Consider the following 23,699-nt stretch of genomic DNA (forward strand, 5'->3'; position numbering starts at 1 on the left):
CAAACAAGCTTTCTTGAGCAGTTTTCGGCAGCGAGAAGACAGTTTCCGTGCTCGCCGCTTCGCGACACGGAGCGCTTAACTTTTTTTTCGTAACTGCATAAAAATCCAAAGTTTTCCAGCCATCTCATCGTTTTTCTCTTTCCAGTCCAGGTTGGAAAGGGGGTGGGGGATGTGTCTAAGCCGCCTCGAGGTGACGATGACGAGGACGATTTAAGATTAAAGTTATGGCGTAAAAAACGACTAAAAGTGCCAGATTTAATCTTCGTCCGGGTGCACTTGTTCCGAGATTCCCACTTAGCGAAGAAGAGGCTTCTTAGGAAGTGCATCCCATTTTGGCCCAGAGCTATCTGGTTCGTGCGGTTGATGGTGTGGGATTTTTTTATGGTTCAGTAACTTCTAGAAACGGTTATCAGAATTTTGTGTACTTAAAATTTTAAATGTATGGCAGCTTTACGTTAACTCAGTATACGTTATAAAGCAGTTCAATATTTTTATTTTATTGCTTATGGATAGATATTAACCCCTCTACCGGCAGCTTCATTTTTTACCGCCAAGAAAATATTGGAATCGCGATAACTTTCTTGTTTCTCGATATTTTTGCACCAGTTTTTCACAAAAAAAAACTCAAAAAACTCTTTAGATTAAGAATTTATGTCGATAATAACCATTGCTGATCTAGTTTTAAAAATATTTCGATGTTCCTTAGGGGACCGACATTCTTCATATAAAATGTATTTGGCAGCCATTTTGCTGTTCGTCAATTTATCAAAAAAATAAATAAAATGTGTACTATACAATGGCAAGTAATAAGGAGCTACCCTGAAAAAATCATGCAAATCAGTATTCTTCGAGAAATATGAAAATTACGATATGAGGTTTTTTAGAGTTTTCAAGATCTTTATTTGTCCAGCGCGGTACCAAAAACAAAAATGCTCATTACTCAAAGACGGCTGCACCAACATGCTTAATTTTCTAACACCATACTCTCATTAATGTATCATTCCGTGGAGTAAATATCCGAATACGATTGAAATTTTGTTGCCTGGGATATTTAAGTGGGTTATGGCTACGCGTTGGTCCCCCAAGGAATTTTGGAATATCTTTGGATCCAGATGACCAAATCAATATTGACACATATTCTTTAACTAGAAGAGTTTTTTGAGGGCTTGTGAAAAATGGTGCAAACATACCGAGAAACAAAAAAGTTATCCCTATTTGAATATATTTTTAGTGGTAAAAAATGATGCTGTCGGTAGAGGAGTTAATAAGGAGTAGGGGTAGACGGTATAGATGGATTTCACGCCAACTCGACACGCGATTGGCAACACACCTTCAGAATTCAATGAAACTTTCTGGATGTCAAAAGTATGTGAAACTAAGATACTTTGCATATTTTGTTTTTTTTTTCAAAATCGATCTAGACTAACATTTGGAAAGGGTCAAAGTTATTTAACTTCTTTTTATAAACCCTTACAACTCGAAAACGGCAAGACCTACAAAAAAAGCGTAAAAAGTTGCGTGATTCAATACTTTATATTCGATCAAATTAAAAGGTGCTATCGTGGCATTGCTTTTGGGTGTGCAGGAATAGATTTTCAACCGATTGTTGTCAACTTTGTTGAAATGCAAAAATATGTTTTTGATCAATTACGCGCTTTTTTCATGTTTGTCCATTCTTTAAGATCTGGGCTCACAGTGACAGTTCGTGACAGCAGAATCTCGGCTCACTATGACGTACATAAATTTTGTAGCGGTTTCTCCCTCCTGGGGCAAAACAAACAACGATGCCCGTATGTTGTTGCCAACGACTCGTTGGTGTTTTTGATTATAAGAAGCAGAAGAGTAATCAGAATAGCACTTGAATGACAAATTATTCAAAACCATTTTAACTAGACAGTATTAGTAATGACACTACGACACTACTATTTCAAACAAATTCTGATGGAGCTGCTGATTTTCACAATGCTTCCTTTTCTCAGAAGCAAGGGAATATGGGCATTTTTCAAAAACTAATAAAAAACAGTGTTCATGTGGGCACCATAGCCTAGTCCATCTGAGTATTAGTCCTGGTAGAGGTGAAACTTGGCAAAAGCCAGACCGAGGGTTCAGCCTTGACAAGTTAAACTGTCAGACTCAAACTAAACACCATATAAAAAAAATAAAATAATAGTTTCTCCATACTATTCCTTTAGCTTCAAATAGTTTTAAGTACAATTCAACCTCTTTTTACGACCACTTTTTTATGACCGAAATTCAGATTAACGGCAGTTTTTATAATGACCAATATCTAAAAAAGTATTCGAAATAGAGGGTCATGATGTTCAGCAAAATTGTTCAGTAAATAAAAGCAGTGGTCACCAAACTGCGGCCCGTGGGCCGCATGCGACCCTCAGCTAGGTGTTGTGCGGCCCGCGGAGTGATTTTGAATATTGAAGTAGTGTGGCCGCATGTTGTGATTCCAGAAGTTAAAATTTATCTTCTTTAAAATCTTGCAAATGTTTTTCTAAGGTGAGTTATTGGATTGATTTTCAGATTTTGTTCTTTCCCATGTGTTGAACAGTGGCATAGCAATCGAGAATCTAATAAGATATAATTTCTTGTTTACAGTTTGGCCAATAACCCAATGTTTCTTCAACTCATAATAAAATCGTTTCTTCAAAACTTCAAAGTTGCAACGTTCCTGAAGCGCTTTCTTTTTTCAAAGTTGAAGAAAGAAAATGTTTTTTCAAATATTTCTACTTTAGTTCCAAAATTACGCTTGAATTTTAGCTTCACTGTCGCTAATAATTTTTTTTATAACATAGAGGTTAATTATTAATAATGTTATACTAATGTTGCAATCATCAAATTAAAAATAGGGAAAATATTTAAAATTTGTCAAAGGTTGTTTATTGTTTGAAAAAATAATCCACAACTAGATTGTGACCATGATGTTTCACTTCCGTAAATCGTATAAGTTTTTACATGTATATTTGCACAAAGGACGAACTATTGACAATCCAGGGACATCGGTGTTATTAAAAGAGATTATTAAAACCATTAGTAACTGTCGAACACAATAAGCATGCTTATTTCAGAAGACACCTGTCGACCCCGATAGAAACTCAGTCAAATTGAGTGACAACTAACGAAAAACTCGACTGGCAGATTCGTGCAGAGCGAATGTTTTAGACAACAGAAACTCTAGTTGAGTCCGCGGCTACAAAGCAAAGTCATGCTGAAGATGTCTGGGTTCGATTCCCGGTCGGTCCAGGATCTTTTCGTAATGGAAATTTCCTTGACTTCCCTGGGCATAGAGTATCATCGTACCTGCCACACGATATACGAATGCAAAAATGGCAACTTAGGCAAAGAAAACTCTCAGTTAATAACTGTGGAAGTGCTCATAAGAACACTAAGCTGAGTAGCTGGCTCTGTCCCAGTGGGGACGTTAATGCCAAGAAGAAGAAGATGTGGTCATTGAAATGCGGGATTCTGCCACCAGGCGGCGCTAGGGAGCATCGAAATTTTGTTTTGAGGATATCTCAGGATCCTGACCACTTAGAAAAATGGCGTCTTCGGCAAAGGACTATTATTATAAAAGCCTTCAGAATCCAAATTTTGCCACCAGGCAGCGCTAGTGAGCATGAAACTTTTGTTTTGCGGTTATCTCAGGATCCTGACCACTTAGAAAGATGGCGGCAAAGTTGTTCAGTAGTTCAAGCACTATCATTATAAAAGCTATGCAATTCAAAATATAGCCACCAGACGGCGCTAGTGAGCATGGATCTTTTGTTTTGCGGATATCTCAGGATCCTGATCACTTGGAAAAATGCCGCCTTCGGCAAGGTTATTCAGTAGTTCAAGCGCTATCATTATAAAAGCTATGAGATCCAGAATTGATAGTCCTTGAGCTACTGAACAACTTTGCCGAAGACATCATCTTTCTAAGTGGTCAGGATCCTGAGCTCTCCGCAAAACAAAATTTATATGCTCACTAGCGCTGCCTGGTGGCAAAATCTCAAATCTCTTGGCTTGAATAATGATAGTCTTTGAGCTACTAAACAACTTTGCCGAAGACGCCATCTTTCTAATTGTCAGGATCCTGAGCTATCCGCAAAACAAAAGATTCATACACACTAGTACTGCCTAGTGGCGCAATTTCCCTTGACCAGTGTTGCCAGCTACTACAACATTTTGAACCCTTCATGAAAAACTGGATAACAGTTGCTATATTGCTAAGCATTCTGTTGTTCTGTTCCGCTCAAGTTTTATGTTTCGGATCTTTATTGATATTTTTTTATTTATATTTGAAAAGTGTTGCCAGCCACATGAACACTTGTGCTTCGGCCGACTGTATGGCACACAACACTTCCTTCAACTTTGGTGATCATTCGCTGTCGTTACCTTTAAAATTTATTGGTATTTGCATATCACACCCCCATATAATTGACTCTTTTGTTAACAGTCGAGCAGTGTTGCCATTTATTACCAAAATATTAAAACTTAAACAGCCATTTTGGAAAGTTCTCAACCCATGCTACAACTTTGCCGAATATCTCGGATCAGTATATCCACATCTAGACGTTACATTTTTCAAAAACATTATTATAACCCTGATATTTTTTTACGGCCAATTCTGTTTACGTCCCCCCGATAAACCCGGTGTATTTATGTTCGTATATTGTAACGATAATAACATTTAATATTCATGGGACAATAAGTTCAATGTTTTTAGCTTTAAGTTTACGCTTACAGTTTAGTTCACAATTCTTCCACAAATTCAGTTATGAAGTTTTTTTTTCCCAAAAGGCAAATTTTCTTTCTTGGAACTATCAATTCCACCTTACTCGTATCGGCACCGCAATCTCATCGATGCTGACATTTCACCACTCATTGAAGTTTCACGCATGACGGATCACTTTGCACGCCCTGTGGTATTTTACAACCATAACCAGCCAAGGGGTACTCGTCGTCACAAAAGGTGTTTCACATAATCAGTTGCATTCTTTTGAAATGTTGTTACCGAGTTGTGATTTTTTCCTCAATCGCAAAACTCAAATATCAGCTCTTGCTACAAACAATTTCAACTAGCGCCTTTGTAAAATATTTAAAAACCAACAAATTTGTACACAAACAAGCTACGAATTTGCATGAACGATTTCCAGGAGAATTCCACTCATGCGGACGTGAATGTTTATGTTATGTTTTGTTGGATCTTGATCATCTGCAAACTGTAGTCACACTTCAGTTCGTTCACAGAGTGATATAACAACAGAGCACATATGTCCATATATTCTGGTTTCACCACCAGGCGGAGGTAAGGATAGCATTTGGCTATTCAAAGCATGTTTATTGACGAGGAGTCCCCCGTTCTGCCACTGCGTCGAACTGACTCGGTAGTCTCGGTACTGAGTCCACGCGCGTGTGGCAGCCTCTCGGTGACCAACTAATAACCGCCGGACAACAACAACGATGAAGCGGACGCGAAGCTATCCGGTGGAGCCTAATATCTAATAACGAGCGGACGTGAGCAAATTCAATGTTTCGTCCAGCCAGGCACTCATTTTCCCCAAACTGGGAGAAACGATAAAAGCGCTCAATATTTATTTCATGGGAAAAAGTTAGCTCTTTTTAATTGGCAGGATGTGCTTCTCTAACGGATTCATACTTTTTTGTTTCGCTCGTATGCTCGTTTTTCGTTATTCACTCGATTTTGCGCCGTAATAAATTTTATTATTTCCGAATGCAGAACTTGGACATTACAAAAACTAAACATGTGCTGCTGTCCTAGCCCGTAAACTGCTGCCCGGACTTTGTGGACCAATTTTTGCAATCAGAACAAACTACGAATGCTGATGAACAACAAGCCGGACCAACGGCCGTCTAAACTTTGATGTGCATGTTTATTTTTCGTTATGAATATCGCAGTGTGTGTGGAGTGGTTTAGTTGTTCATGCGGATTAATTTGATTGGTATCTTGCATGCCAGTCACACGTCGGGCGGCTCCGGATTTTGAGCAACTGCGGAAAATGAAAATGTTGCGCACTTCGAGTGGCAGTCAGTGTGGCAAATTGTTACGTCTGCTGGAATTGCTGCGGATAATACATGGAATTCGCAATTTCACACATGGTTCACGGGCTGGAGTGCAATTATTCAATTGGGGATTTTTTTTTCACTCAATTCGTACGTTGTGGGCATGTAATAAACTTTTTGTTTACACTTATCTTGTTTATTTAATTGGCTCGGGTTCTACAACGCATAACGAAGCCGAATTCATCTGTAGTTTCTGGAGTCTCCAAGGTATATTTTAGGTAGAAATCATAATTCCAATAAGATGTTGTATAATAAACGGTGTAATCTAGTACAGTTTTTGTGCATGGAATAACTTGAACTACGCGTCATAAATACGGACTCATTAAAATATTGCAACACTCAGTTGAATAATGAATCACCCCCCCAAAAAGTTAAGCATCACCTCAAAACAGGTAAATTCACATTGCTATATCTCGAGATCCTTACGACTTGCAAAGAAGCGATCTTCAGCAAAGTTGTTCAAAGGATCATCCGGGCATTCGGAAAGCAAATGGTTCACGATTTTGCCTCTAGGTGGCGCTAGTGAGCATGTAAAATAGAACATTTCAAACTTCTTCTAGCTTGTGATCCACAAGAGATAGACAGTTCGAGTCTTCGGCAAACTTATTCAGAAAGTAAAAGACATCCGAATAGCAAACCGTTTGGTTCTTAATTTTGTCACTAGTTGGCACTAGTGCGCATATTCAATTAAATATATGAAACAAATTCTATCTTTAGAGCCAGATGAGATCGAAAGTTTAAGTCTTCGGAAAGTCAAGGGCACCCGGGAAACAGTTTGAATTATTTATTACATGTTTTTCCATCATGTGGCGCTGTTGATTATGTTTAAGTAAATACTTTATACTAGCTCTATCTCTTGATTTTACTACGGTCCAAAATAGTAATGAAAACCGATTTTTACTCTGGTTCTGGAGGAATGACCGTACCTAAACCTTATGAATTTGATAAGATAGAATCTCAAGTATGCTGTTGGCAATGTGTTGGCATTTGGAAGTTGAAGTGATTAAATTATTCAAGACAGAATCTCTTCATTAACAAGTGGTTCAAGTTTGATTGACTTCATATCCAAGTGAATGATGTGTGATTCTCTTTACATTCATGTTCTTCAGGTTTGATTCACTCTATATTCAAGTAATTCATGTTTAACTTGAATATGGAGTCAAAAAAAAATCATGTCTAATTCACTCCATCTTCAAGTGACTCAGGATTGATTCATTTTATACTCAAAAATCCATACCCGCAAGTGTTTCACTTCAGATTCACTTTATTATTAAGTGATTCAGAATTGATTCACTTTATATTCAAGTGATTCAGTTCGCTTCATATCCAAGTGATTCTTATCTTATTCACTCATATTCGACTGTTTCAGGTTTGATTCACTTAATGTTCAAATGATTTCAAGTAATTCATCAGTAGGCTGACCATACGCACCGTATTTAACGGGACAGTACCGTTTTCATCCCCACGACAAACTGTCCCGTCGTTTTATGGAAAATGCTCTAATTGTCCCGTTTTTTGGGAATGGAGAATTGGCACATATTTTTCAACACCAGTAAAAAAATAAAAATAACAACATAACAAACAGTTTTTAGAAATATTTCAGAGTTTATTGTCTAACTCATCTATTTTCCAAGCAGTTATTTGTTTCTCAAACCGAGTTAAACTTGATCCGTACATGCTTCTGCTTAACTTTTTGCGTTTCTTAACTCATATTTATGCCAAATTTCGGTGACTTTCCACAATACGGATCTTCATAAGATAATTATTATATAATACCTAAAATGAAAAAGAACAACTATGTGTTTACTTCTGATACGCACTTGATTGGATTAACTGTTTAAAAAGTGGATATTTCAATAAAGTAATGAAATTTTAGAAAAAATACGTTTGAATTTGAAAAATTGAAAAGAGTAACGATTTTTTTAGGAAAATCTTAAAAAAAACGCTCTTTCTCGGAAATCAAAGAATGAGCTTCAAGATTCTTAAGTGATTTTTATTGAATCATACAGACATGTAGCTTGTGATTGCATAATCTGGTTCTGCTACTTTCCCTCGAATGGTGGTTTCCCGAATGTCGTTCTCCCAACGCCAGTTCTCAGAAAGCTAGTTCCCCGAAAACCCCGTTTCCCCGAATAGCTCAGTTCTCCGAAAAGTTCTACCACTCATAATTGTCATAACCTTTTGCATTTCAAGGTAGTGAACAATATGTATTTTTGCCAATACGTATTTAGTCGAGAATGATCAAATATCTCCTTCTTTGGTAGCTTATCGATATTTGGGGTCATGCACAAATTACGTCACGCTCCAAGGGGGGGGAAGGGGTCAAGCCAAGCGTGACAAGCCTTACAAAATTTTCGAAGGACTCATACAAAAAACGTGACAAGGGGGGAGGGGGGAAGGGGGTCTAAAAAGTCGAAATTTAGCGTGACATAATTTGTGTACCATCCCTTTCTAATTCAACACTATCTCGCTACCCGAGCAGTAGCAAAGTTCTGACCATTAAATCGAGATATTGGGCCGTATGAATAAAATGTAGTAAAGTTGAGTTTACTACATTCTCGGTAGTAAACGCTATATGTGGAACACGAGTGGAACATGTTTGTGTCATTTTCCTTTCTACACCTTTCGAACATACTACAAACAACGCATTGCTATGAATAAATGTAGCATTTACTACAAAGCTACTGGTAGTTAGCTTCAGAGGTTGCTACACATGCTTTGAGATTGCGGAATTGAATGGAATAATTTACTTTTGAGTAAAAATCATGGGAAAACGATATGAGTTTTGATATTTCGGAATGTATTTTGAGATTTGCTTAGGAATTCTGAGGTTACGAAAACATTCGCCCCGCCAATGCTGAGATTCCGGTAAGATTACCGGCAGTAGCAATTTGTAATATTCGTGTGAATTCTGGCATTACGATAATTGTGTTATTTTCTAGGAATTTTAGGATGTCGGTAGGAATTCAGATATTTATAATGTAATTTGGATTTTACTTGTAAACTCTGACATCTCAGATTTCCTTTTGAATTCCTGTAGGAACTTTGGGATTCCGATAGGGATGTCGGATTTTTCATGATAATTCTGGAAGTTTAAATACCATTCTAGTAATATTGCGGAAATATTAGGAATCTGGTAAAAACTCTAGAATTGAGGTGGGAATGGGATTCCGAATATTAATCTCTTGGAATTCTGTGGGTATCTTTGAGACGGTATTTCTGTAAGAATCTATGAGATTGCGGTGGGATTCCTGCGAATTATTGTGTGAATATTTGTAATTCTTAAAATCAATCTTCGTAATTATTGTAAAAACCTTTAAGATTCCGTTGATCTCCAGTTCCGTTGGAATTTCAAAGCAAAGCTTTAATATAAACGATTTGAATGTCGGTAAATATTTTATAGATTTCAATGGGATTTTTTGTGAAATCGACAAGAATTTTGATAATTTCAAAGGGAACCCTGGTGTTTTAGGGGAGATCCTCATTGAATTCTAACGACTACCAATGGAATCACTACAATTCCCATACAAATCTCGACATTCTAAGTTCTAGACATTCCAAGGATACTATCAGAAACCCCACCAAAATAACGAGAATATCGCAGAAACACTTAGAACTTCCGGAATTCAACATGCTGTTAAGAAAACACACGAGGAGCATCAAAATTCTACCGCAATTCCACCAGAATCTCAGTACTGGTGCTAGAAAATATGTGGTTCCAAATTTGATAGCTGTAATCTCAAGATCTCTTCATAGATGTTAAGCTAGTATTTAAAAAATCATCAATCACTGGCGTTGGCGAAGGCCGAAAACCACCCAGAAAATTCTTTGATGTACCATCATCATAAAATCATAGACATAAAGAGAATACCAGACTAATCGCAAAATTACACTACAAATTTTGTCAAATAACAGCACCTTCATGATTTGTGCAAATTGTCGCGTAATCGATTAGATTCCATGCATTTTCTTCATATGCATGATTGTATTAATTTTAGGCGTCACTCTGAATAGATTGTTCTTTACGTGCAGAATCACTCTGAATGGAAATTTCTTAACGTGCAGCTTCAGTCACTGCTCATGTTCGAAAGTAGTAAGTACTACATGTTCTAAAAGTTTTTTATTCATACCAAAAGTGTAGTAAACTTTGTGGATTTTGTTTTTGAGTAGATGCTACATGTAGTAAAGTTCAAAGTTTTTTATTCATATCACCCATTGATTTGATTGACATAAGAGATAAAAGATCTGGAAAAGAAGCCCAATTGCATAATCTATGTCTTTTAAAATTGTCCCGTTTTTGTTTTTTATTTGTCCCGTTTTTATCTTGTTGGCTTATGGTTAGCCTATTCATCAGGTATCAGAAGGCCGGCTCCAAAGGCACGTTCCTCACCAGTTGGGAGATTTATGCCAACGCCATATTTGAGCCTATTTCATCGTCTACCTGTTGGGTGAGGAAAAGGGAAGGGAAAGATGGAAGGAAATAGGAGTGGGGTCCCTTGAAGAGGGAAGATCGCATAAGCGAAATGAGAGCATGTAGCTCCATACCACAATGGGTACGAACAGCGCCGCTGTTAGGGAACTGCAAAACGCATAAGCGTAAAGAGAGCCTATAGCTCATTACAACAGCGGATTAAGAATAACAGAATGTCTTGAAGATTCAGGCTTCTGAATTCAGTTTCACTTAATTAGTGTTCACCATATAATTGGAATCGCATTTGCGCAATAACTGAACAGTTACATATCAGGTGATACGAAGTTCCATAATCGGAGTCACATCTATCACACACAAATGAGTCAGCACGCTGAATATTTGCCATTAAATTGTTGAGTCGGCAGTGGCCTGTCAACGCTCTGACCAAAAGACTGCAATTCTGCTTTGACAAATTTGATAAATACTTCGCCACCCTTTGAGATGGCTCAGTAATGTACAATTCTGATTGACAACACGACTCACTCCAAACTATTACAATATTGCTTGTGCTGAGTTGCCGCCCAAGGATTTATCTGAAGCTTCACCCAGCACTTCGAAATTGGAATAGCTTGCTCAGGGCCAATGAAGTCATGCGATGCTCCATCCCGAGCTAGCTCGTCAGCCAATTCATTTCCAGCGATGGAAGAATGGCCAGGTACCCATACAAGGTTTGCAGAGTTGACTGAATTCAGTTCCTCAATTTGAGTTCGACATGCGATAACAAGCTTCGACCTTGAGTTGGTCGAAGTGAGAGCTTTTATAGCAGCCTGACTATCTGAACAGAAGTATATGACTTTACCCATTACGCGCTGTTGAAGTGCTGATTGCACTCCACACATAAGAGCAAATATTTCCGATTGAAAAACGGTGCAGTTTCTACCAAGTGAGTAAAACTGATTCAGCCTTAGTTCACGAGAATATACACCTGCACCAGCTCTACCTTCAAGAAGGGAGCCATCAGTGTAACATACTATATTGTTTGATATACTTCTTGCCAAATAGCCAGACGTCCACTCTTCCCGTGAAGGGAATTGTGTGGTAAATGTACTGTAAGGAAAGTGACAAGGAATTGTGAGATCACTTAGAGCAAGGACAATTTTGTCCCAATTTACCAAAAGTGGAAACAACGAAGTGTGTGTAGATCTACGATTCACTGGATTTTTCTCCAGTAGATCCAGTACCCATAAACGGTAAGAGCAAGAAAGTGCTTCTAGTTTAAGATGTTTGTGTAGTGGCACAACGTCGAAAAGAGCCTCGAGCGCAGCTTTGGGAGTAGTAGAGAACGCACCAGACATCGCCATCAAGCACATTCTTTGGAGATGGCCCAATTTTGATTGGATTGTAAACGTCGAATTCCATCGCGGATTCGTATTTCCGTAAAAAGAACAATAGATGTTTTATTCGGGTTAACCGAAAGGCCGTATTGGCGACACCAACTCTCGACTACCTGAAGAGCACTTTGCATCAGGTCGAATAGGGTACTGGTGCGCCGTGAAAACCGAGTTTGGGAAGCGCGGTGCTACGAGATTCCACAAAAGTGGTGATAAGACTCCCCCTTGGGGGCATCCGCAAACACTTAATTTTCGAATCGCTGCTTGACGCAATGTCGAGAACAGATGTCGGTTTTTGAGCATTTGATGAATCCAATTGGTAATCATTGTATGTAGCCCATGGTTTCGTGCGGCTTCCAATATGGCATCGAAAGACACGTTATCAAAGACATCTTCAATATCCAAGAAAACACTCAAGCAGGATTGCTTCTGAGCGAATGCTTTCTCGATATCGTATAAAACTTTGTGTAAAAGAGTCACAGTGGACTTTCCAGATTGGTAAGCTGTTGATTCACATGAAGAGGCATGTTTGCCAAATAAACATCACGGATGTGATGATCGATAATGCGTTCCAGATATTTCAGAAGAAAAGAGGTCAGACTGATTGGTCTAAAACTCTTCGCTTCTTCATACGACGCACGTCCTCCTTTCGGGATAAACTTTACAGTAATATCACGCCAGGATCTGGGAATGTACCCGGTAGCAAAACTGCTTACAAGTAGCTTTTTCAAAACATGTTTGATAAACTCAAACCCCTTTTGGAGCAGTACAGGATAAATCCCATCCGCTCCTGGAGATTTGAAAGGCGCAAAACAATTAAGTGCCCATTGAATCGATTCAGTAGTTGATATTGCGAGCCGAGGCCAGAGACTCGTAACTACATGAAAAGACATTTGGTTCATCCGTAGATGCTATGTCCACACATCCGGGGAAGTGTGTATCGAATAAACATTCTAAAACTTCTTCGTCAGAAGAAGTAAAGTCACAATTAGGTAAGCGAATTTCGTTCACTTGGAAATCCTTAGATTTTGCAAGGATTTTGTTCTGCCGACTAACTTCACTCAAACTGGAAACAATTGTACAAAGGTTTTTCCAGCCGGATCGTTCAGCAGAACCAAGAGCCTTCTTGTAAGCCTTGCGAGCCGACTTGAACGACTCTGATCCAACTGAACGGCGTCTGTTCCAACTCCTTCTACATTGTTTCCTGAGTCTAGTCAGATCGGAAACCCACCATGCGGTCCCTCTTGTAGTCTTTACATACTGCAGAGGACATGCTTTCTCAAAAGCTTCCATAATGTAGGATGTTGTAGTATCAACGGCATCATCCAGATCACTTGGATTTTCAATGGACGGAGAATATCCATGAAATTTGGTCGCAACCAATTCAATATAGAGTTCCCAGTTTGTTGAGCGGGGATTCCTAAAACGCAAAGTCTGCGCAGTTACATTTGAATGTTCAAAGAAGATGTGGCGATGATCAGATAATGATTCCTCATCTGATACATGCCAATTCGCCAACTCGTGACTGATTCTATTCGAGCAGAGCGTTATGTTTAACACTTCTTCTCTATTAGAAACCATGAAGGTTGGGCGATTGCCTTTGTTAAGTAATCCAAGGTCTGTACTACCTAAGTATTCCATCAGACTGGAGCCTCTCAAATTGATATCTGAGCTGCCCCAGATGATGTGATGAGCATTGGCATCACTGCCCACAATCAGCGGAAGGCCTTTTGTTACGCAGTGTACGACAACTCGTTTGAAGTCATCCGTTGGGGATGGTTCATCATGTGGTAAATATACCGAACAATAGACGTATTTCCTGTTGAGGTCACCAACAGAAACATCGATTGTGACAGCACATACATCTCTGGTAGTTAACTCAGAAATGAGTGTAGCAACGATTGCTTTATTAACGAGCACGCATGCGCGGGGCATGGCACGCGAGTTTGCCATTTCAAGTTTGCTGAAAGTAGCAAAAACTGGGTCCACAAGGTTACCTAGATAGAAGTTCCCTCTACAAAAGTAGGGTTCTTGAACTAGCGCCACTTGGGCTGCACCATTTTGCATGAGTCTGCAAAGATTGATCGTTGCTGTTCTTTTATGCTGAAGATTGATCTGAGCTAACCTAACCGTAGCCACTACCCAAACTAGTCAGGATTAAGCTTTTTGCAATCTCAGCATGAAAAAGACCATCAACGAAAAAACCAGATCGGTATCTATTTAAAGTCGCCAAAGGCGAAAGAGCACAGAGTACACTGTGTAAAACGCATAATGCGAATCCATATAGGTGATAATTTAAATTAAATGTCAACATATTCATAATCCCACCCTTATTAAGCCTCAGGATAGAGACTGAAGAAGAGCAGCCGATTATCTCGGAGAAACACAAGGTCACCTGTACCATTGCTCCGGGTAGCACAGGAAGGGCTCAATACTGTGGAGGGCGCCCTGGTACCCCACAGGCTCCGTTAGCGATTAAGTTTTATTTAGACCCCCCTAACCATTCATTCCAAGGCACGGTACGCATCACACCATGAATTAGGAGTCACCTGTGAGGTGGACTTCTACCACCGGAACAGGCAGTCCGTAGTGTTAATTCTTAGCCAGACACTACGCGCCTATCTAGGCTACTCGGGAAAAGGAGGTTAATATTGATGACTAACTCTTGACGTGCCCAAGCAGCCGGTAACAAAAAATATGGACACATCAAACCCATTGACACAATTGCTCTCAAAACCATGACCCTGGCAAATATTTTATGGTTAACATGGAAAACACGTAGTCTAAGAACTTTTTCATCTTCTGATACCTAACAAGCTAATATTTTCAACAATTAAGTGTGACTTTCGAAGGTGGAAATTTTATCATCAGAGTATAATGGGGACAAACGCTTTTTCTGACTTTTGGAGAACGAAACCTTCCAACTTTTCTGCTTCAGTACATTATTAAGATTAGTGATAAAAATATGAGAAAAATTGTTATATATAGCGAAGTAATATAAGAATGAACTACAGTCTTCAGAAGTTACATACACTCATAAAAACAATGAAAATAACGCTTGCGTATGCTAAATTCAAGTTCAAAACATTTTTGCATTTATTTTTTTGTACTTCGATTTGCGGCTCAAAGTTTTATCAAAGGTTCGCCGATACTGACTGAAAGCCCTGCAAGCTTTCTTGACTCTGAATGTGAGGTGTCCCGGAAAGTTTGGAATCTAGAACGACTCCGATATACTTTACCTGATCAGTCATACTAATCTTAGTGCCAAAAATATGTATAGGTCGAATCTCATCCCGGATTCGTCTTTCCGTAAAGATAAATATCGATGTTTTATTCGGGTTAACCGAAAGCCAATTGGCGACACCTCTCGACTACCTTAAGAGGTCGCTTTGCATCAGGTCGAGCAGGGTGCTTATGCACGTATTAACAATCGAATCTAGATAGTCGTCGGCAAATCCTATGTTAAGAAAACCGCTATTATTAAAAGGTATATCTGCTAAGAGATTCCCTTTTGAGGGCATCCGCAATCATTAATTTTCCGAATCGCAGCTTGAAGCAATGTCTAGAAGATATGTTGGTTTTTGAGCATTTGGTAAATTCTATTGGTAATCAGTGGAGGCATCCCATGGTTTCGAGTAGCTTCCAATATGTCATCGAAATACATCTTATCAAAGGCACCCCCACAATACAAGAAGACATCACAGCAGTATTGATTCTGAACGAATGCTTTCACGATATCGAATAAAACATTGTGTAATAGAGTCACTGTGGACTTTCGAGATTGGTAAGCATATTGATTCACATGTAGAGGCATGTTTGCTAAACAAACATCACGGACATCGAAAATACGTTTCAGACATTTCAGAAGAAAAGAGGTCAGATTCATTGGTTTGAAACTCTTCACTTCTTCATACGACGCTCGTCCTCCTTTCGAGATACATTTCACAGTAAAATCATGTCAGGATCTGGTAAGATACCCTAGCTAAACTGCTTAAAAGTAGCTTTTTCAAAATATGTTTGATGAACTCAAATCCCTTCTGGATCCGAATTCAGCCTCACGTATCAGCACACCTGGAGATCACCACAGTATACGGATCACGGAATCATATGGGTTTATTCACAAATTTCATAACGCCAAAAATTTGAATTTTTATATTACCACCTACCCTCTCGTGACGCTTTTGTATGAATGTTTTAAAAATTTTGTATAAGCTGAAACATTTTGAGAACACCCACCAACCCCCTTAAGCGTTATGAAATTTGCAATCAGGCTCTTATATTGCCCGGATTTTGACCGATCTTCGACGCGACTCCGATATTGCCGATGTCAGAACTTGTCATGGTACTTACGTCAACTCTATGACGATGAAACTGCCGCCAAATCTATCCATCTTCAACAATGTACGGTCCCGATGCAAGCCTCGATACCCAACCGACCGTCAAACTGAGGGTCGTGAGTTTAAATGGTAATGAAGTTTCCCGTGGTGTTGATTCGGATCGGACATATCAGTCTTTAAGTAGCTAAAACCATTTTTGCTTCTACGTTTTTGCGTTCATACGCCACAAACACGTAAAGTTTGTATTTTGTTACTCTGTGTAGTCGTTTTGTTTTATTCAACCCACAACTGTAATTAGCCACCTACAATGCACCAGTGTTAATTTTGTGTTGTCGTGGATGGCTAACTTTAGTAGTGTGACTAATAGAGTAACTGGGGGTAAAACGCGCCCTCTAAGGAAGGAAGAACATTATTATAAGCCTTTTTTTATTCACTATCTCATAGACAAACATGTTTTCTATCAAATAGTAGAAACAGCGATTCATTTTCTTTTTACTGGAGTTAATAAATCATTTTTTCTAAAATGCTTGCTTATCTGCATTTTCATTTTTTGCGGAGTAAAACGCGCCACCTGATCTCGGCGTTAGTCGTTCGCGCGCACGCATGCAATGCTTGCAAATAGGTTGCATACATAAGGGCGTTTGATCAGATGCTATTGTTCGATTATAGTATACATGCTGATTCGAAAAATGTGCATTTGTAAGGTTCAAATTGGCCCGTAACTACAGCTTGGCATTACGTTTGCTGGAATTTGAATTCAAACGGCTGTTTTGGTGTTATGAAATAGGTGTGGCCGTTTTGCCCCACGAGTCGATTAAAGTTTGAATCCTTCAATACGCTTTTTAAGGATAAATTCAACACTTTTTTCGCATGGATTACAAACTATGGGAGTGCACAAGTCGATTCTCGGTGATAGTTTCAAAAGTTTTGTTGTTTATCGACCTGGAAAATGACCTAGAAAATAACACAAAATTACAACGAAAACAGTGAAAAACGTTTTTTTCGAGTTTTTCACGATTTTTGCCAGGAAAACACTTAAAAATATATATATAGAGAAGCATTTTAATGAATTTTCTATTATCTCGGGTGAAAAACAGCGTCCCAAAGCATGTCGTTCGTTCAAAACAAGGGTGGCGCGTTTTACCCCAACGGCGCATTTTACACCCAGTTCCCCTAATACAAAAGGAATATTCATATTATTCCAATGACCGGTCAAAGTTAAACAAGTAGTACGCGTTCAAATCAACCTCAAAACTGAAAAGGCAGTCATAATATAGATATCAAGTCACAGTCAGCCACATTTGAAAAAAGCTTTATTTTGTCAACCCTGAAAGATTTCGAACATTTTAATATATTTAGCAAATTATTCAAAACAAATCAATGGTAATTTATCTTGTCCTGTCGGCCATCGTGTTCATCCTTATCCTGCCCTTAAAAAACTCCAGTGCCACCCCTCAGCGAATTTCAAAGTCAAAGTAATTAACTAGATCATCAATTCATGACCGGTCCATATCGTGGCACCATCAGTCATTTCTCCCACTCAACAACGAAAAAAAATCACAGAACACCATCGGTATCGACACATCGATTGATGGCCGGACCTCTTTTGCTCCACCAACCTCCCCATCAAAGACGTCAACCAGTCAGTCATCGTGCTAATGGACGGAGCTTCGTTTTTGAATGGCAAAATCAACAACCAACTGTGCATCCTAGGAACTGAACTGGCACCACAGACAACACCTAAGCCGCTTCCAGCCCCAACCTCTTCTAGAGTACCACGGCGATTTTTTACTGTAGGACCAAAGCAACATTCCACATCACGGGTTAAGGGTCCAGATAGCCGCAGTGATAAACGCGCAGATATTCAGCAAGACCAAGCTGAGAATCGTGGGTTCGAATTCCACTGGTCGTAGACTCGACTTTCCAAGGGCTGCCTACCTGCCACATTATATACATTTGCAAAAATGGTCAATTGACAAGGAATTCTCTCAGTAAATAACTGTGGAAGTGTCTCATACGAACTCTAAGCCTGAGAAGCAGGCTCTGTCCCAGTAAGGACGTGTAATTCCAGAAAAAAGAATAAGCACGGGATCAGATACCAGCATCTAGCCCCAGCCACAGGATAGACAAGCTATTGAAATTAAAGATGTACAATTGTTCCATTATCTCACTTTCCATTTCCGATCCGATTCGAGGCAGCAGAGAAATGCTCACCCATCATCCTCGACCGAGGAACGATGCGCACAGATTCAGCGAACTGTGATTTATCATGTTTCAGATTTTTGCTGCCGGTTCCAATGCATAGTGGGCAAAAATGGACCCAAAACTGCTACATTAAAAAGTTCGCTGGTTTAAAATGTTGAAGTGTACCTATTTGCTTGTAAAAATCATTATGAATCAATTGATGATAGCCTCTCTTGTGCAGACTTTGGGAAGTGCCTGATATAGCCCCATTTTGCTCTATTTCAATCCTTTTTCATATATTAAATGGTCAATAAAGGATACATATCAGTCAATTGCCGCTTATCTACGGTTAAGGGTGAGATTCAAACTATTAAACAATTGGGTCCTAAAGCCCTGTCCCAATTTTAGTGCCAAACGCTTAAGTTTAGGCCATAAACACTTGTTTACTCAATTCTTTAATGTTTTCCGTTTGTTTAAGTCCACAAAACATTTTTTTATGTTTTTATTAGTTCACACCCGGTGGCTTAAACTCAAATTTTGGGTGTATTTTGTTTTCCGTGTCCCTTCCGAAATGTCAGATAGGAACAACCCCAGTGAAAAAACTATAACCCCTGTGGTGTTTTTGTCGACTGAGCGAACGTCAAACATGATCTTAAGTGTCAAGGTTCATTTATGGACCCAATTTTTAAATTAAAGTTTAAACATGATATATAGCCGTTATTTGAGCGGGAAAAATTGCTAAAGTGATTACAGTAACATGCTCTTTCGTGTTATTAAATAAAAACAAGATTTCATTCAACATTTTAGGACCCTATTATTCCACAATTTTACTTGCAGTTGCCTATATTTCATTACATTTTAATAAACATTTGTTAAATATATCAATCAAGAATGATAAGCTACTTCCTGGATGTTCCTTGATATAAAAAAATCCATCATCGCCAAAGACTTTCATATTCTAATACTTTTTTAATAGTTCTCACTTCTTACAAATCGGTCTCCCAGGAATTTTTGGAAACGTTCTCTTGATTGAGAGTGCTTTCGAAATCCTGAGTAAATTGATTTTCGATTGGAATTAGAGGTTTCTTAATATTGTGGTTTTGTGTCCATTTTTGCCCACCGTGCAGCGTTCAAACCTCATTCGAGGCGATTTTTTTCCCGGATGGACTGTTCTGGAGCCAGCAGGGACCATTTGCCCGGTGGTATTGACATGCATGGTTTGAAACTTCAAAAGGCGTCTGCTAGTGAGGCGGCAGACGTTGAGCAGTTGCAAAAAAAAAAACAGTCGATCAGAGCTATGCAAGTTATGCTGCATGAACATATGCTTTTCCAAGCCGCTGGAAACAAGGCAAGCTGATGATGGACAGAATGGACGAAAAAATGTGCCTCTAGGCCGGTAATAAGTCTGATGACTAGTCGACGACGATGTGTTCCAGCTTTCCTTTCGGCTAGCCGACTGAGGAATTATATGCTTTTTTTGCGATTCGATTGTGACAGAAGGGAAAAGTCAAACGGGTTTACTGGGGAGCCTTTGATCAGTTTATGTGAAATCGAGTTTTGCAAAATGAATTGTAGGCACTTCGGTTTGAGACTCAAATTTGATCCCAATCGCCTTTAAGCCATTGGTCAATTCAGCAAAGCAAAAAACTAATAAATGTGAGTTCTAACATATATTTTTTGTCAATCAAAAAAGTCACAAGCATAATAAAAAGAAAGGAAAATAAATTTAAAACATGTGAATTTCTCGAACCACTACTCATGATAGTTTCTTCTTATCCTCATTTCAGAGCGAAAGGCTACCCGGAACCAGTTGTAACGTGGCGCCGTGAAGATGGCACCGAAATCGTACTGAAAGATTCAGCCGGCACGAAACAGTTGGGTAAGTTTTTTAAATGAATACATATGAAGAAAATTGGCTCGGTCTCCAGAATCATTAACCCTTGAAACACAAAGGATAAATATTAAAGTTAACTTAAAGTTAACTAAAATAGCTGCATGTAATATTTCCATTTTTTATCATTTTTCAAAACTAAGACTTTATTGTACAAGCCTGAAGATATTTAGCAATTTGTAGAGCGTGACTTCAGAATTTCTATTACTTTCCGGTCGAATAATTAATAATATTTATAAGGCATACAAGTCAACTCTTTTGTGCTAACTTCATCGTCTCGCTGACTGGCGGGTGCCATTGTTGCTTTTTCTCAGCCTGCAGAATAACAGCTCTTGGCCTGATTTCTCGAATCCCAAACACTGTCTCATAAAGATTTCTACTTCGAGTAAACAGTGTAGATAAGTGATCTTAGCATAGCAAATCGTGGCTGGCTGTACGATCGCTAAAGGAAGGGAAGGAATGTTAGTTCAACGTCTACTTAAGAAGATAAATGAATTTAAACTATCTACGTACACGTCACATGATAGGGAAACATGGCTTTACACTGGCTTATATATGTCATTGAATTACACTCGTGAACGAATTAATTCGCATTCTTAATCATCCTGCATTGGATCTTTTCTATTACATCCGAAGTTTGCTTCTCCATTAAGCAGTATCTCAACGAGCGACTATTTGTAGTACAACTCCAAGAAGGACGCATCTGACGATTACTAAATAAGTGTCTCGATACAGGAACTGGTACCCTCATGAACACCAGTTTCCGTGATATTTCCTGTTAATCTTTCCATGCCTCGTTGCAAAAAAAAACTCAGAGTTGTGGAAGATCTGGCTTCCGGACTGGATCTAGATCTGAGCAACAGTCGATTATGAAGACTAATGGCTGCAAACACTGTCTTTCTCCTGTATGTTTTTCTATTTCTGCTCAACAACTTTCGACAACCCATCTAAACAAGTTTCGTAAGTATCGATTCATAGTAATTTATCTTCATTCAGCGATCTTCTCTCAGCCCAATCGCGATGACTCAACTAGCGATGATGACGGTTCTCACGATACTTGCCCTCGGTTTTCCATAGGCGTTAATAGCTATCAGACTTCAGGGGGGCCACGACCCCTTAGCATTGGAGGTGGTGGATCGTTAAGGAGGCAGGATCCGTCATTGATTTCGGAATTTTTAAAAGCAGTTTTTTCGTTCAAAATCAAGAAAATTTACATGAAAATGTGTTCACTGTATTCTATACTCCAACCGAAATACAGTAGTGAACACATTTTCATCGAATAATTTTTAAATTTGGACAGAAAAACTGCTTTTGAAGTTTCGATGATGACAATGATTAAGATGACGGAGCGTTGAGCGTTAACGTTCAACGAACTGTCATCGTAATTATCGTCATCATTGAAACTGCAACAACAGGCAACAGAAAATTCTGAAAGTTATTCGAAGAAAATGTGTTCACTGTGTTTCGCTTGGAAAATAGAAATCGGTGAACACACTTTTTCATGTAAGTTTTCGTGAATTGGAACGAAAAAATTGCTTTTGAAAATTTTCAAATTGATGAAGGATCTTGCCCCCTTGAGGATTTGTGAAAATTCCCAATGCTTGTTTCGATAATATTTGTGAATCGATTACAGTGACACACCTTCATATCTCAGGCTTGGGAACTGTGACCACTATTCACCACAGGTCAACCTAAACATAAAGCAGCAGCAGCAACAATACCATCGTTGCGCTGTCAACAGTTCACACGCTGCTTGACTGTTTTTGTGTCTCCACTATGATCGTTTTCCAGGGCAGCCATCTCGAGGTGAATGATTGAAGAAAATGTTAAATAATTCAATTGCTAATATTTCGCTTGTGTTTTCAACTAATTGAAATCTATTAACGCTAATAGCAAAAGCACAATCATTTCATTGCGATACATATAAACAAGTTCAATTTCATGCTGCCTTTATCGAGCAAAAATGCAAAACCTCGAAAACCGGAAAAATTGTGTCACCACTGTGCTCGAGTCATTTCGCATTCGGGTTTGGAAAAACGTTGTGAAGAAAAAGATTACAGTTTTGAGGAGCCGTGACATTTTTTTTTTGCTTTGAACGGTCATGGTTTGCTTTGGATTTTGATAGTCGCGTAGAAAAATGTGAATGTCGAGGTGGTAAATGTTTACTACAGTACATTTCCCATCCCTGAAAGGTAGGCCATAACTTCAAAAGTGTCCAAAATCGATTGATAACACTGCGGAACACGTTTTTGTCTGCACCAAAATACCGCTATTTACTTACTTAAGGGTTGCTGAATCCATTACCGTTTTCAAAAATCTCATAGCACGTCTAGATTTTGAGATATTCGCTGTTGAAAATGCAAAATTTGACTATTTCAGCCAACTTGCATGCAAGTTTGCTAGCATGTATGGCAATTTATTTGCTTAATTTGCCGCAGAATTCAAACTTCATATGCAAAGCAATACTTATCAACAAAGTTAATCATACTTTAGATGCTAAAAAGTTATTTTTTGATGGTTTAGAAAATGATTGTATTTTGCCGTATAGAAGAAACGAAGAATTTTGTATGGAAACTGCAAGTATGATGAAAAAATCGATTAATTTTTAATTTGATCATGCAACTTCAACCAAATTACATCTCAAATGAATGTTACAGTTAAAGTTTGCATGCTTGGCGGATCAGATTACAAAAAAATGTTTGATAAATCAGACTTTAAATTTCATGTGATAAAGTTTTTAAATATAAAAAAGAAGAAAAAGCGGAATTTACACCATCAGATGATGTGACATAACATTCCAATAATATAAAATAAAGCTGAAAAGAGTTCTAGTGCACCCATAATAATTCTCAGGCTTTGGAAAATCGTTAGATCATTGACGCACGAGCTATAATTTCATCCCATTTATCCACCTACATTCATACAACACGCATGATATTTATCGTTCGTGGATACTAACAAGCCATGAACGAAAACAAGACAGACACACACCACCCACTGTTTGGCGCCGATCACTGTGTGTCAATACTAGTAACATTCGCCGACCCACACTCATTCTGATCAAGAAACAGAGGCGAATATTTTTTTATTTTCTGTGCTATGTTTGCAACCAAAGGGGTGTTTAATGATCCAATAGATAATAATTAGGTTGTTAAAGCCTTGACCAGAAAATATGAAAGTTATTACCAATTTTATGCAAAACATAAATCACCCGAATGGCTCGATACTGCTGCAGTCTGCGAGAGTTGCTGCTCTTGAACGCTCCGTGCCACGTACCAAACGAGAGAGTTAATGTTTACATTCATAGGGCTCTCCGAAGGCGATGTGCCACGAACTGTTATGGTTCGCGAACTGTTACACTCTCCGAATATGGTTCGATCGGCTTATTCGGATCAATATCCAAACACTGG

The 23,699-nt window shown here is 38.7% G+C and overlaps 1 protein-coding gene across 3 annotated transcripts in view; it reads left to right on the forward strand.

The window, feature by feature from the left end:
• The window catches only part of LOC5564407 (lachesin), a 489,285-nt gene that overhangs the window by 442,116 nt on the left and 23,470 nt on the right, over nt 1-23,699 (forward strand). For all 3 annotated transcript variants that reach the window (XM_021844222.1, XM_021844216.1, XM_021844229.1), the window contains exon 6: nt 20,186-20,277. In XM_021844222.1, the coding sequence (XP_021699914.1) occupies nt 20,186-20,277 (92 nt within the window). The remainder of the gene's footprint in view (nt 1-20,185; nt 20,278-23,699) is intronic.

Source organism: Aedes aegypti, chromosome 1 (assembly GCF_002204515.2).
Source record: "Aedes aegypti strain LVP_AGWG chromosome 1, AaegL5.0 Primary Assembly, whole genome shotgun sequence".
Lineage (NCBI taxonomy): Eukaryota > Metazoa > Arthropoda > Insecta > Diptera > Culicidae > Aedes > Aedes aegypti.